Raw genomic sequence first — 15,405 nt, forward strand, 5'->3', positions numbered from 1 at the left:
GGACCCTCCCCTACTGGCCCAAGCTGTCGAGGGCCCCTCTCCCTGTGCTCCCCAAGACCATATGGGCGGGGCTGCCACCGGGAGACACAGCCATCTGCTGGGAGGCTTCCCCGCTGACCTGCCCCATGTCCACTGTTGCAGTCCTCCTGCAGGAGCCTGTCAAGGCTAAGCCCCTGACGCCCACCCATGTGGATCCCGAGGACAGCTCTCCAAGCCCCCTGACTCCCAGTCCTGCTGCAGGCCCCACCCACCAGCTCGGCATCCACCAGCTCGTGCAGTTGCAGCTGCTCATACACGCGGCTGCGGAAGCGCTCCATCTGCTGCTTCTTCTCCTTGGCCAGGTCGTAGTCTTCCTTCTCCACGGCACAGCGCTTTTCCACCTCGTACCTGCCCAGGCGCTCCCCCACCTGGAGCACATAGCGTCAGCTCTCGTTTCACAGACTTGCGCCCAGTGCAGAGACCGTTTCAAAGTTAATGCTTCAAGGACAGTGTGGGTGACCACCCTCATGTCCAGGAGATGGGGGAATGACACAGGGAATGGAGGGGACTGGCTGCGGTCGCCTATAACGCTCAGGCCGCCTGCAAGCTCACAGCGGTTTAAGCATCTCAGCTTCCTGCTGCCTCAGATGGCATGTGGCCCTGAGGAGGGCTCTGCAGGACTATGTACTCGTGGTCTCTCACATCTGCTTACACCCCTGAATCCACGCTAACCCTGTGGCCTTCCGAGGCCTGGCCCCTTCTCTGGGCAGGCGCCAGGGTAATCAGACACAAAGCCTATTGCGGGCGGCAGAGGAGCTGTTCCCCAGAGGCAGTACCTTCTGCAAGTCAGCAATGGCTTGTTTCAGCTTCTTGGCATAGTCGTAGCGTTCCTTCTGCACGGCCTCGCGCTTCCGTTCGTCTAACCGGCGGATGATCTGTGCCACTTCTGGGTCCTGGTACATGTCAAAGGCTAAGTCGTCTAGTGGAGAGATATAATCAGACTTCCTACAGGAAAGAATAGAGTATTTTAGAGCCAGTTTTAATCTATGTGATACTGCAGGGGAGGTGCTCTCCCCACACTCGGGGCTAAAGATGGGAGAGGACAGCCCCTGCCCCTATGGTATTTCCTGCGGACAAACCTCATTCACTCACTTACCCTCTCATCCATCACCCGTTCATTCATTCTCATTCACTCACTTGTTCACATTCACTCACTCGTTCACATTCACTCATGCACTTACTCAACTCACTCACTCATCCATCACCTGCTCATTCATTCTCATTCACTCACTCAATCACTTACTCATTCACTCAACTCTTTCCCCACTCACTCACTCTCTCACTCATGCACTCATTCATATTCACTCATTTCATTCACTCACTCACTCATTCAACAGGTATCTCAAATGCAGACTGTGCCCAGCTCTGATCTGGGTGCTGGGACATGACAGTGCATGAGAATCAGCTCATGAATCATTTGGAGCCTTGGGAAACCAACATCAGAACCGGCCATGACTAGGCCCTGACCCTGCAGAGGCTGATTCAGGGGGACCCAGGCTGAGTCCAGGCTTCCATTTCATGCCACAGTGACAGTGACAAGCATTAAAGATGCTACCACTGGGCTTGTACTTCAAAGTGTCCAGCTGTAAAACACCATCCGGTTCTGCAGATCAGAAAGATTCTTCCTGGAATAAATGACCTAAACATGATCTGAATGACCTGTTTCTCATGAACTCTTACCTCCATTCCGTCCTTCTAGTTCTATGACAGGACAGCAGCTCCTGGGCCTGACGTCTAGAACCATGACACCGATCTAACTCCTCAACAAAAGAGTTAGGGACATGGTTCAGAACCTCCCCATCTGTGGCGTCAGACGCAGAAAGACATTTCCTGTTAACTTTGACTCGGGTGTCCTTGTACACTGGGAAACTTATTAAAAATGTTATCTGTCATAAGTTTAGTTGATTAACGATAAATTCAAGCAGGACAGGGGACCATGTCCCCTTTCAAAATCATCCTGCTTCCGCATGCCTTGACTCAGGTAGTGGTGGGCACAGCAGCAGGCATGGTGGCCGTGGCACCTCTGTTAACCTCAATGAGGACTGACCAGCAGCATGTCTCCATGTCCCCAAAGTCATGGTTGACTATTTTTACCTAAATACACACCATATTCTCAAATCTAACTTGCTCTGCCCTGAAGTTCCAGAGATGAAACCAACACTTCATTCCACCATAGAACCCTACAAAGGAGAGATGATGTTGGAACATCCAGCGTCAGCAGTGCCCACCACCCACAGTGCCCCAGTGGTGCTGTGGACTCAGCCTCAGGTGCTGCCTGTGACCTGTCAAGGCCGCACTTCAACTTCAGGAAAACCCTGAGTGGGGGTGCAGCAGGACGGGAAGCCGCAGTCTGCTGTCCCCCGTGGCTAACTTGAAGAAGAACTGATTTAAACAGAAGTCACAATTCCCCAGAGGGCTTTTATCAGAGATACTAAGCCATCAGTGAGCTTGGTCATCCCTGTTCATGAGGGCAGAGCCACAGATGGTGCCACCATGATGCTGAAGGGAGCAGAGATGGTACCTGCTGTCAGTGCCCGCCTCCCCCAGGTGCTCCTCAGGCCCACCTGAGAAGGGGAGGCGTCCAGTAGGCCGGGAACTGAGGCATGGCTTGGGTAGGTGGGATGGGCCACTCTGCACTGTGCCTTCTTAGACACTAAACTGTAAGCGTGGCCTCCACTCCAAGGCACCACGCGCACCACCACCTGAGGTGACCTCTGGTCCGCCTCTCACTCGGGCTGTGGGGCCCATGAAGCCTAGGCCTGTAGAGGCTGGGGAGCTCTGTGGGGACGGGTTCACTGTCTGCTGGGCACATGACTGGTATTGCCATGGCTCCAGTGACAGACTGGAAAATCATTCCCATATTTGATGCAAACAGAAGAGCTGGCTGTTCTGACCATGTGCACGTGAGCATGGAACCACATACACCACAGGTCATGGGCAAATACCATCTACTAACATCTAGGCAGCTTATCTTTTCTAAGCATCTTATCCTTTCACTCTTGGGGAGCTGCTGTCAGAGATGGGGCCCTGGGTGTCATTTTGAATTCCTCTCTCCTCAGGCCAGGTGCTGTTAGGCAGGGTGCTGAGGACTCGGTCCCAGAGAGGTGCCCGGGACACAGGGAGGAAAGAGCTGTACCCTCAGCTTTGCCCTCCAAGCCTGACCTGCTAAAGAGGCAGCAGGATGGCTAAGTCCCCACAACTGTGTGCAGAGTGTGGAGAGGTGCTCAGGAGAACCTGAAGGGCAGGTCTCACTCCCTTAAGGACTGAAGCTCTGAGCAGAGGCAAGATGAAGCTCAGTAACTGACAATCTCGGTCAATTATTCCGTCTATGAATTTACCTGTGCCACTAAAACATCAAAGGACGGCTGATGGATCTTTTGTCTGGTGATACCGAACCACACAGGAAATGAAGTCCTCTCTGAAGGGTGCTGAATGAAGATGTGCTAAACAGAAGGGTGACCTTAATCTGCAGTGTATTTACGACAATCCCATCAGTGGCTTATTCAGCTCCAGACTGCACTTTGGGGTCCCCGAGTCCAGGGTCCTTTAGAGCTGGCTTCAAGGGAGGAAGTCACAGAAGTTTAAGGCCTGGGGTGGGCGGGGCTCTTACCCAGAGCAAGTTCCTTCAAGAGCTGGGTCCTCTGCGTTGTGCCCCAGGTAGTGATCAATCAGCTTCTCTCTGGAGGTCTGTGGGGAAGTTCTGCTTAGTATCTCAGAGGAAAAAGGAACAACATAAAACAAAGAGATGATATGATATGAAGGGGCTTTGGTGATCCCATCTGCTAGAGGGACAACTAAACTTCTCGGGTAAAGGAAAGTGTAATAAAACAGCTGCTGAGATCGATGATGACACCCTCACATGCATTCCTTGGAAAATCTGAACAAAGTGAGTGAGAACTCACTACAGTCTCCTCATCGAAACTGAGGTCCAGCACGTTGGAAAAAAGGGAAACAAACAGCCTCTGAAAAATCACCTGCAAGTTGTTCACCAGACACTTCTGTGAGAATTTATAGGATGACACTTCTGTGACAAAAATGAATGACCCCTCCTTGTTAGAAATAAATGTCTCTCTTTAGGAATGAAACTTCCCAAACTTACCATATTGCTTTCATCGCCAAAGTCTGCAGGGTCTCCAATGATATTTACTGCGACCAAAGCAACCTAAGAGAGAGTTCACCAACAGAAATTAAGTATAAATGTTAGACAGGACTTAACAACACTCTAATTCATCCTGTCATCAAATGGGATGATGCACATCTAAATGCACTAATTGCAAAATCTCATGCTAACGTAGAATTATCAATGGTTTTCAAATTATATAATATTCTAATGTTGAACCAAGTAGCTATTTTAATGTTTGAAGGATGTTAAAATAATAACAAACTTTTAATGCAGCTTTATATTGAAACATCTACCTGAGTTAAGGATGGGATCATATCTACCTGATGGTGCTAAGTTAGACAATGAATGAAAACTGACATTAACACAGCTCAGTTTGTCTGAGGCAGTGATTCTCCCATGACATGCCCCTGCCCTCGAGAATCACTGAGGCTGAGCTAAAACCCAAGGAACTCCTGGTGAACAAGGAGATGAGGTGGAGGAAGGAGATGGTTCAGAACTCTGCTGTCAAGTATGGACAAGGCACCCTACTCTGTCTCAGACCCTCCTCCAGCTCACCTGCTCAGCATAAACTCTGACTGGCTGGAACACTTGCATGCCTCTGGAAGGGGCAAGGAGTGTTATAAATATCTGCTTCAATTAAAAATACTGCTCTGACACCTCTGATTTCCACTGTGTTAATTATGCCAAAGCAACAGAAAGGGAACCAGAGAGATTCTGGACTGCATGCCACATGAAATTACCTTCCCAATTTCCATCAGGGGATTTACCTTACAAAAGTCTACCTAGAACAGTGTCATCCAATAGAAATATGATGCCACATAGATAATTTAAAGTTTTCTAGTTGGCAGAGTAAAAAAAAGTTTAAAAGAAACAGATAAAATCAATTGTAACAATATATTTAAACTTAATATATCCAAAATGTCTCATCATGTTATTGAGTCTGGGTGACACATGCAGCCCATGCCCTGGACCAGCCACGCCCCCAGTGTACATGGCCACATGTGACTGATGGCTCTGAATCGGAGGAACAGCTCCAGAGAGCCTAGCACTATCCCACAGACACACCACCCTGAAGGAAGAGTCCAGGTGCTTTCATGAAGGGAGATACCACTGAGGGGCAGGCCCATGCATCTCACCTGGTTATACACATTGTACTTGTTGACGTGGTTTTGGTGAAAGATGAGCTTCAGAAACTGCCCCACTGCGTCCACATACACGGACTTCAGTTCCCGGGCTTTGCAGCCTGTCTTCTCATTGTCACAGAGAGACACGTAGCTGGAAGAAAGAACACAACTGTGGAACCACGTCAGTGTAGAAACGCGCTGCCCTCGGCTCCCACTGAACTCCACAGGTTTCAAGGAAAGTTAGGCTCGGAATGAAAAAAAAAACCAAAAAAACCCTTGGGCAAAGTCCAGAAGTCAAATTCTGTGTTCTTCAGACAAGTTCTGCATCTGAAAAGCAGCCTGAACACGACCAATCAGCGGGAATGCCACTCAGTGAACACGCTCGGCACGTGGCAGGTGTGCAGAAGTTGTGAGATCCAGACCCACGTGTGAGTGTGTGAGCAAGTGCCATGGCATGGGGCAATGCCGCAGTGTTTACCTGCTTTGAGGCAGAATTGTTCAGGCTAGACATCCCTACCGTACATGCTAAATTCCACCCTTACCCAAGCCTCCGGAACCGCTCTGCTTGATATGGGGTGAAGTACTCGGGCAGGCTCTCGCTGATGTAGAACTCAACTTTGCTGGGTATCATGTACTGATGCGCGAGCAGCTGCAGCTTCCTTATTTGACATCGCTCCACCATCTGAAGAACAATTTCTTGTGGGAACTGGCAAAACCTGAAAGCAAGCACGGCCCTGTTTTTCTCTCAGGATCACCATGGAGGGTTTCAGGAGGCCCCCGCCCACGTGTCCAGGTAACGGGGCAGCTCTGTGGGTTGTGACACTGCAGGGGCCCCCTCAAAGCCTTCCAGTCACAGCTGGAACTCAGAGTGGGGTCTGCCGGGCCCCTAGAGTGAATCAAACTTGGAGCAGCTAGTTTGCGGTTTGAAATGAAACCCAAAGTTTATCATGAGATAAACACATGAGATAAACAAGAAGCTGTCCAAGTGAGCCAGAGGATTTCCCGCTGGAACCCACACACTTGAGGAAACCCCTCGCTTTACAGAATCCCGAGTAGAGTGAGGAATGAGCAATATGTCCTGAGTGCCTCTCACGCTTGCTCAGCAGCCTGGAGGAGAAGCCCACGATTGTCCACAATGGAGCATCAATTTTACTCAGAAGGTACACAGCCATCAGAAACCTCACGCCGCAGTACACGGTCATGACCAGGGAGACAACACAAGGCTTTGACAGTGGGTGGGGCGTGTGCCGAGCAGGCCAGGCTGGGTGTGCCTGGCAGCAGGTGTCCAGGGGCTACTGGAGCTGGGGAAGTCCTGAGGATGGGGCAGTAGGCAAGGCCCCTCCAGTACATGTCATGATGCCCGAGAGCACAGCAGTGACCTGGCGGCTGGCCCACCTGGCCCTCTCCTGCCTCTCCTCCCAGCAGCCCCACTACACCCCTCCAGACAGCTACCCACACACACCAGGCAGCCCGGGGAGCCTCCTGTGACCCATCCCCCCTCTCCAGGCCCCACCTCATTTCTTAGCTTCCCCCTCAGCCAACATTACAGGTCACCACTGACCTCCATGAGGCCGAGTGTGACATGCACCTGCTGGTCCTGACCTCCTGGCCCTTCCTGCCCTGTCTATGCCCTGGGTAGAGTTCCAGGCTCCCTTCCCTATGCAGACTCACCCTGCGCGGGGCATCCCCCCAACCCCATGGCTTTGAAAACTTCCCCTCAGGGAGGAACCCCAAGCACACACCACCCTGAGCCTGAACTTGTGCATCTCATAGGTGACCTGACACTGCACACAGGCATCCGAGAGGCGTGAGACACCACACAGACGAACACGCGCCCCACCCAGCTCCCTGACCTGCCTGCCAGCCTCCTCCCTGTCCTGACAGGAGAATCATGTCGGAGGAAGGGACAGAAGGAGAGCACAGGGAGGAATGCTAGGGTGAGCAGATGGGGCTCTGGGCCCTTCTGTGTTTGACTGAGAAAGTGGGGCCAGTGACGATGGACAGAACACTCTTATTCTGGGGGTGAGATCCCTGAGGTTTCCTAATACTGAGTTTTCAAAATTGCCACTGTTGTTAAGAGACACACGTGGGGCAAGACAGCCAGGAAATGGGGAACCCAGCAACTTGAGCCTTGAATACCCTTCAGTCAAGTGCTGCTGTAGACATTTAAGATGTTTACTGTTTTTCAATGCAGGACACAGATGCTGTAATTGGTGGTGAGAGCACTCTAGACATAAGGACACAGTAATCTGTGTGAAAAAAAAATCCTTTATTATTTTAAAAAAACTACAAAATTGTTTAAGAAAAACTAAGACTACTGACAAAATTTTGAAGTTGTGTATTTTAAAACCCTTCCAAAAAAAAAAAGGCTATGGGAATTCCCTGGTGGTAGAGTGGTTAGGACTTGACGCTTTTACTGCTGTGGCCAGAGTTTGATGCCTGTCCATGCCTGTTCGGAAACGAAGATCCTGCAAGCCATGCAGTGTGACCAAAAAAAAAAAAGGCTATGATTTATCTATTTCAAAGGTAGCTTATTGAGAGTTTATAGATGAATCAACACTCACTACCCCTCAAACTGGTTAAAAGAAAGGACAATACACTGTGAAAAGCAATGAAGGGAAACCCCATGCAAAAGGGAGCCAGAGAAGATCTGAACAGACATTTCTCCAAAGAGGACATACAGATGGCCAACAGGCACATACATGAAAAGATGCTCAACATCACTAATCATTAGAGAAATGCAAATCAAATCTACAATGAGATACCACCTCACATCAGCCATAATGGTTATCATCAAAAGAATCCACAAACAATAAATGTTGGGGAAGGTGTGGAGAGAAGGGAACCCTCCTACACAGTAGGAGGGAATGTAAACTGGTACAGACACTATGGAGAACAGTATGGAGGTTCCCTAAAAAACTAAAACTAGAGCTACCATATGACCTTGAAATCCCACTCCTGGGCATGTACCTAGAGAAAAACATGATCCAAAAGGATATATGCACCCCAGTGTTCACCGCAGCACTGTTCACAGTGGCCAAGACACTGGAATGGATAAAGAAGATAGGGTACATATATACAATGGAATGTTACTCAGTCATTAAAAAGAATGAAATAATGTCATTTGCAGGACATGGATGGACCTAGAGAGAGTCATACTGAGTGAAGGAAGTTAGAGAAAGAGGGAGAAATATCATATGACATTCCTTATATGTGGACTCTAAAAAGAAATGATACAAATGAACTTACTTACAAAACAAAAGAGACTCACAGACTTAGAGAATGAACTATGGTTTGCCGGGGGGATGGGGGTGAGGCAGTGGGGAGGGATAGTTAGGGAGCGTGGGATGGACCTGTACACATTGCTATATTTAAAGCGGATAACCAACAAGGACCTACTGTATGGCACAGGGAACTCTGCTCAATGTTATGCGGCAGCCTGGAAGGGAGGGGAGTTTGGGGAGAATGGATACGTGTATATGTATGGCTGAGGCCCTTTGCTGTTCACCTGAAATTATCACAATATTGTTAATCAGCTATACCTCAATACAAAATAAAAAGTTCTAAAAAATTTTTTAAATTTACATACAAAAAATAAAATGGAGCCAGGTCCCTGAGGGGGCCCTTAGGCACACCCTCCCTTCACCCCGGCCATGGAGACACTGTCACCACCCTGAACCTCCTCTCTCCTCCAGTAGACTGTGGTTCAGAGCAGCCCCTGCCAGTTGCCCCTCTTCCCTACAAAGTGAGGTTCTTCTCTCTCCTTCATCCCCAGACTCACCCATGCTCTCCTCAGCGTGCCTGTTCCAAAAAGCAATTCCCCTGCCATTCTGCAATCAGCTCATTCCACGGGTAAAACTGTCTGCTTTATTTAAGGCTGATGTCACACGGTGTTGAGAAGTGGGGTCTGGCAGAGATGAACCTTGGAACTGCGGGGGGCAGCTGCCCTCGCCCCATGCTCCCCTCCTTCAAGTCGTCTTCCTTCCAGGCCAGCCAGCAAGTCTCCTCTCAGGTTGAGCTCCTCCTTTTGGTTGGGCTCTAGACTTTACCCAGGACATGCTTTTTTTCTTTTTGGGATGGCTTTGTCCTTCTGGTGGGTAGCTGTTGTTTAGTTGCTAAGTGTGCCCGATTCTTTTTCACCCCACAGTCTCCCATCAGGCTCCCCTTTGGCGGGTACTCCCCCATTTGTTCTCCCTGCTGGAAGTGTGCTGGAATTTTGGTAAAATTCCATTGAAATCAGACTATTTAGGGATTTTTCTTTTGCTCTTAAAAAAAGCTGAGAAATGGGACCCCGGTCACCTAAATACTCCAAGAACAGCCTTCCTTTCAGGGATCCTGGTTGGCTTTATGTTTAAAAACTATGGTCCTTCCTCAGGCACATTTTTAACTAAATGGACTGACTTCACCCCCACATAATTCAGAATATCAACAGCCATTTTGGGGAACTTTAAACCTCCCCAATCCTGTTTCTCTCAGAACCAAATGAAAAAGCCTTATTGGGATGCTTATTTTAATTGATACCTTGGAGATTCCAAACACGTTCCGGACTCAAAAATTGCCTCTTTACAAAATACCACTCCTAGGCTAGTGGGGGCGAACAAATAATTGAAAGAAGACAAGACAGCTTCTGAGACCGTTCCCCCAACCCTGTGCCACCTTCCCTCCCCCTCTGCTCATCCTCCGGTCCTCTGCACCCCCAACCCCCACCCCTCTGGCTGAACTTCCCTTTTTCTCCAAACTTTTCCCAATTTCCCCCTCCCCTGAATTTAAATCCTGCCCTTTGAAAGCTAAGCCTTCTAGGGGTCCAGATGCTAAATCCCTAGGTTCTTAACGGTCCCTGGACTAAAGCTGAACTTTGAGCTACAGTCAGAGATTCTCCCAAAAGAAATGAGGACCCCCACACGTTTGCTGAGGAGTCTAGCACACTTCTAAACTTAGCAACCTAGCTTCTCAGGTGTATGTCCATCAGGCCTGACACTGCATGAAACTTGCCTGATGGGAAAATCCTGAAAAGGATTTGGAGAAACAGACACTGATTGACAGCAGGAAACCCAAGAACTTGCTAGAAATTTTCACTGAACAGGTTCCAAAGGTTTTCTTAATCCTGATGATTGGAACAAAATTCAGGCTTGCATGCAGAAACTTACAAAGCCTGCTCACGACCACTATAGCTGACTTGAGAATGTTGGGTCTTCTTTTGGATATTGAATCCACTTGGGTTGCCTCCAACTTTGTGTTCATGAATGGGCTGAATGGGGATTCTCTTTCAGTTAAAAGGACTAGGATGGAATGGAAAACCATGTCCACTCCAGGTCTGGTTACTTTGGTAGATCAGCTTGTTTGAGCCCTGGATGATTCAACCAAAAGGAAAGCCACTACCATCCTTAACCTTCAACAAATGAGCCCCTGCTCCACCTCCAAACAAAAACAACTCCCCCGGTCTCTGCTATTACTGCAAAAAGTCAGGACATTGGGGAAAAAAAAAAAAAGACATTTAGGGCTTAAGCACTGCAGGTGCCTTCCACCCTCCAAACAACCTTTCCATGTCCTCCTAACCCAAGAACCAGGCTCCTAGGAACCACAGGGATTCTTCCCAAGCCTCCTTCTAATTGGCTTAGAGAAACCACCCTCTGGACTGGGAAGGAATCTGTGTCCTCACTGACATCAGAGCCACACTCTCGGTGCTCAGCCCACTGCTCTCAGGCAGCTCCTGCCTCAGAGTGCTGAACAGCTGAAAAAGCAGGGGATTTCTAACGAACCCCAGAAGGTCCCCATCTTGGAACTCACTCCCTTTCATTCAGGCTGTTTGAGAGACACACACTCTTTTCTCCTTCATCTCCTTCACCCCTATTCGAGCAGGGGCAGAGATTTCTTAGGAAAGAGCCATGCTGGAATTTCTTTCTCCTGAAGGGGGAAACAGTTCTAGAATTTGACAGCAGCCATCAAATTAGCCAACCAGGTGAACTGAATGACCTCCACTATCTTTTACTTGCTCGGTCTCAGATGCATTGGAGTTGACTTCAAGGACACTAATCACTGGTCACCACTGGATCAGCTGCTGCTCTCCTTATATGAAAAATCTCCAACTGAAATTCACAGAATCCAATGTTCTCTTATTAATATTTAAACATATTACTCAAAACTTCTCCCCAGAATTAATCAATACCTTATAATTAAATAGAGGTCCTTAGAGGCATCAAGGCCATAGCAGAAGATTTCAAAGCTAGGGCCACATGCTCGCTCGTACCAGTCCCTGTAGCATTCTGTTTTGCCCATGAGAAACGCAATGGCTGAGGATGAAAGTCTGTCCAGGATCTCTGGAAGCCATAACACTGTTATCCCTGGCACCCTGTGGTCCCTAAACCCATCTAAGACCAGCATCTGCTCCTACCAGGAGCAGAATCGCCCTGTGACTGCTCTGTGGCCTGCTTCTTGAGGATGAGTCTTAACCACTGGACCACCAGGGAAGGCCCTGAAAGTCCCTCTTACTTTTCCAACCTTTCCTCATCTGGATAATACAGTTTTCTGTAGGCTCTACTTTGTTAAAACATATGGATGGTTTGCTTCTGTGCTCTCCTCTAAAACTTCACAGGAAGACAGCATTCACTTGTTAAATCTTTTAGCTTTAAAGGGACACAAGGTCTCTAAGGAAAAACTGCCATTTGCTCAAACTCAGGTTCAGTATTTAGGGCACCTGATCTTAGAATGAAGCTACATTTAGATCGCCGTAGGCTTCATTGTATTCTCAACTTCCCCAAACCTGAAACTGACCCCAATTACGAGGTGTTCTGGGTAGCTGGCTACTGTCAAAACTGAATTCCAAATTTCTCTCTTAAGGCCCAGCCCTTATCGTTCTAAAAACCAACAAACTTGGTCCTTTTATTTGGGGAGATCAGGATGATATTGCCTTTGGAGCCTTAAAGAGAAGTTTAATAAGGGCCCGGACCTTGGACATCCCAGTTATCAGCTTCCTTTCTTCCTCTCTGACATGAGGAGGGGAACGCCCTTGGAGTACTTGCCCCAAAACACAGGGACCATCATCGACCTATCAGGTATCATGGCCGACAGCTGGACCCTGTGCCATGGGAACAGCCCGCTTGTCTCAGAGTGACTCCAGGCACCAAAAACTAATCCTTGGGTTCCCTCTAACCATCTCTGTAGCCTGTGCAGTTGAAGCTCTCCCGAATCCTCACCATGCTTGGCACCTTCGGGCCAGCTGTCTCACTTCCTGGGAAACCCTCCTTCTGTTAGTTAGTTAGTTCAGTCGCTCAATTGTGTCCAACTCTTTGCGACCCCATGAATCGCAGCATGCCAGGCCTCACTGTCCATCACCAACTCCCAGAGTTTACCCAAACCCATGACCATCGAGTCGGTGATGCCATCCAGCCATCTCATCCTCTGTTGTCCCCTTCTCCTCCTGCCCCTAATCCTTCCCAGCATTAGGATCTTTTCCAATGAGTCAACTCTTCGCATGAGGTGGCCAAAGTATTGGAGTTTCAGCTTCAACTTCAGTCCTTCCAATGAACAGCCAGGACTGATCTCCTTTAGGATGGACTGGTTGGATCTCCTTGCAGTCCAAGAGACTCTCAAGAGTCTTCTCCAACACCACAGTTCAAAAGCATCAATTCTTCGGCGCTCAGCTTTCTTCACCGTCCAACTCTCACATCCATACATGACCACTGGAAAAACCATAGCCTTGACTAGACGGACCTGTGTTGGCAGAGTAATGTCTCTGCTTTTAAATATGCTATCTAGGTTGGTCACAACCTTCCTTTCAAGGAGTAAGCGTCTTTTAATTTCATGGCTGCAATCACCATCAGCAGTGATTTTGGAGCCCAAAAAAATAAAGTCTGACACTGTTTCCACTGTTTCCCCATCTATTTCCCATGAAGTGATGGGACCAGATGCCATCATCTTAGTTTTCTGAATGTTGAGCTTTAAGCCAACTTTTTCACTCTCCTCTTTCACTTTCATCAAGAGGCTTTTTAGTTCTTCTTCGCTTTCTGCCAATAGGGTGGTGTCATTTGCATATCTGAGGTTATTCATATTTCTCCTGGCAATCTTGATTCCAGCTTGTGCTTCTTCCAACCCAGTGTTTCTCATAATGTACTCTGCATATAAGTTAAATAAGCAGGGTGACAATACACAGCCTTGACATACTCCTTTTCCTATTTGGAACAAGTCTGTTGTTCCATGTCCAGTTCTAACTGTTGCTTCCTGACCTGCATACGGGTTTCTCAAGAGACAGGTCAGATGGTCTGGTATTCCCATATCTTTAAGAATTTTCCACAGACTCTTGCCGTAATAACCTCACCCCTGCTACTCCTCTCCTACTTCACCAACAAAACTCCTCCAGATGGCTCACACCGACATATCCCCTTTGACTCCCTGTAGTAACTTACAGGAGACTCCTCTGACCAACGCAGATTTTCCATGGTTTACTAATGGTTCTTATTCACAGGATGAAAAGGTAAACACCATGTGGGGTTGCTGTCGCAGTGCCTCTTGAAACTGTCAAGGCAGCACCTATACCCTTGGCTGCTTCAGCCCAACAGGAGGAAGCACACTCTCTCACTAGAGCTCGTAGTGTGGCCACGGGCAAAACCACTGGCATTTATACTCAGAGCCTGTACGTCTGTGCAGCTGCCCATGACTTTGGGATGATATGGAAACAGCAAGGTTGACTTACCTCTGATGGGAATAAAGTTTAAAATGGCTCTTATGTCTGAGATTTATTAGATGCCATACTCATGCCACCTGCTCTGGCTGCTATCAAGGTCTCTGGGCATTCCTGACTCGACTCCCTGGAAGTGAAAGGAAATGACCTTGTTGGCGTTTCTGCCAAAACGCTGCTCTCAATGGAACCTCTGGCTAAACCTCTATCATGGTCCAAAGGGACAGCCCCATGTGCCCCAGAGGACAATTTGGGAACACTGACTAGAAATGCCCAACAACTTGCCCCAGAAAAGGAAAAAAAATATTGGGAACTGAATAACTGTTGGCTTGATAAAAAGAGAACTCTTGGTTTGGGCCAAACCACAATCTGGTCCTAGCAGAAGCTCCAGAGTCCCCATCACTGCCCACTGTACACACATGACGCCACTGGTCTACTGGCAAAAACAACAGAGCTCACGAGCCAGTATTGGAGGGACGATACTAATAAGGCTGTGAAAAGCAGCCCCCTTACTTGTTCATCTATCTGAAACATAATCCAGGAAAGCCTGTCTGCACTGCATTAAACTGCTCACGGGCCATTTGAGGCCTGGCAAAGGGATTTTATTCAGCTGTTCCCATCTATGGGACATGAACATGTTTAGTTATGAGCTGCATGTTTTCTCACTGGATTGAATCTTTCCCCTGTAGACAGGCTACTGCCTCTTCTGTGGCTGCGATCCTGTTAGAAAAGACCAGCTATACCTGGGGAATCCCTTGAACTTCAGTAGCTGAACACTTGGACAGGTGGGTCTGTGTTGTCTGGCCAGTTTTATTTACACTTTTACTGTCTTACCATCCTCAATCCATTGGGCTAATCTAATGCATTAATGACATTATTAAGACCCAATTGACAACATTTGTAGAGACCTTCCAAATACCTTGGCCAAAAGCATTGCTGTTGGTTCCTATAAACCCCCAGATATACCCCTTTGGGAACTCAAACGCTCACCTGTTGAGAAGGTCAGAGGATGTCCAGGACAGCCGGTCCTGCCTCTTCTGACCTATAGCTGATAGACAGAGACATGCTTCAATACTGCAAGGGCCTTACTGCTTCCACTGACAGTAACCGTGCTTTAATAGCATAACCTTCTCACAGCGGGCTCCCAGGAGACGAATGATGTGAGCATCACACCTTGCAACCTAGAGATTTCACCTATTGGAAAAGACACCTCCAGAAGGACATCTTCAACCTCACTGGAAAGGCCCCATCAGGTACTGCTAACCACCCCTTGTGCTGCTAAGCTCCTGGATTCATATCACACCTAGAGAGAGCACCAAGCCCCGAGCGGATGGCCCTGCACACCAACAAGTGGTGATGTGAAAGCACTGATTTCCAGGAATGGACGCAGACAACATCTGACGAGACAGATGACCAAGACTGACCAGGCCCATATGCCCCTTTCT

The 15,405-nt window shown here is 48.4% G+C and overlaps 1 protein-coding gene and 1 non-coding gene across 10 annotated transcripts in view; one reads left to right on the forward strand and one right to left on the reverse strand.

Annotated features, from left to right (window-relative positions):
• Positions 1-15,405, reverse strand: part of CEP104 (centrosomal protein 104) — a 41,189-nt gene that overhangs the window by 19,609 nt on the left and 6,175 nt on the right. For 5 of the 9 annotated variants that reach the window (XM_081488469.1, XM_081488468.1, XM_081488472.1 and 2 more), the window contains exons 3-8: positions 5,829-6,002; positions 5,299-5,437; positions 4,139-4,201; positions 3,650-3,726; positions 816-984; positions 252-407 (exon numbers count right to left, since the gene is read on the reverse strand). In XM_081488469.1, coding sequence (XP_081344595.1) covers positions 252-407; positions 816-984; positions 3,650-3,726; positions 4,139-4,201; positions 5,299-5,437; positions 5,829-6,002 — 778 coding nt within the window. Of the gene's footprint in view, positions 1-251; positions 408-815; positions 985-3,649; positions 3,727-4,138; positions 4,202-5,298; positions 5,438-5,828; positions 6,003-13,975; positions 14,091-14,950; positions 15,009-15,405 lie in introns of all 9 variants that reach the window. The other 4 variants (XM_081488475.1, XM_081488473.1, XM_081488471.1 and 1 more) reach the window with 2 other exon arrangements.
• Positions 3,877-3,969, forward strand: LOC145508093 (small nucleolar RNA SNORD116). Its single transcript, XR_014055355.1, has one exon. It is a non-coding gene; the product is annotated as a small nucleolar RNA SNORD116 (small nucleolar RNA).

Source organism: Giraffa tippelskirchi, chromosome 5 (assembly GCF_054371585.1).
Source record: "Giraffa tippelskirchi isolate mGirTip1 chromosome 5, T2T-mGirTip1v1.2.pri, whole genome shotgun sequence".
Lineage (NCBI taxonomy): Eukaryota > Metazoa > Chordata > Mammalia > Artiodactyla > Giraffidae > Giraffa > Giraffa tippelskirchi.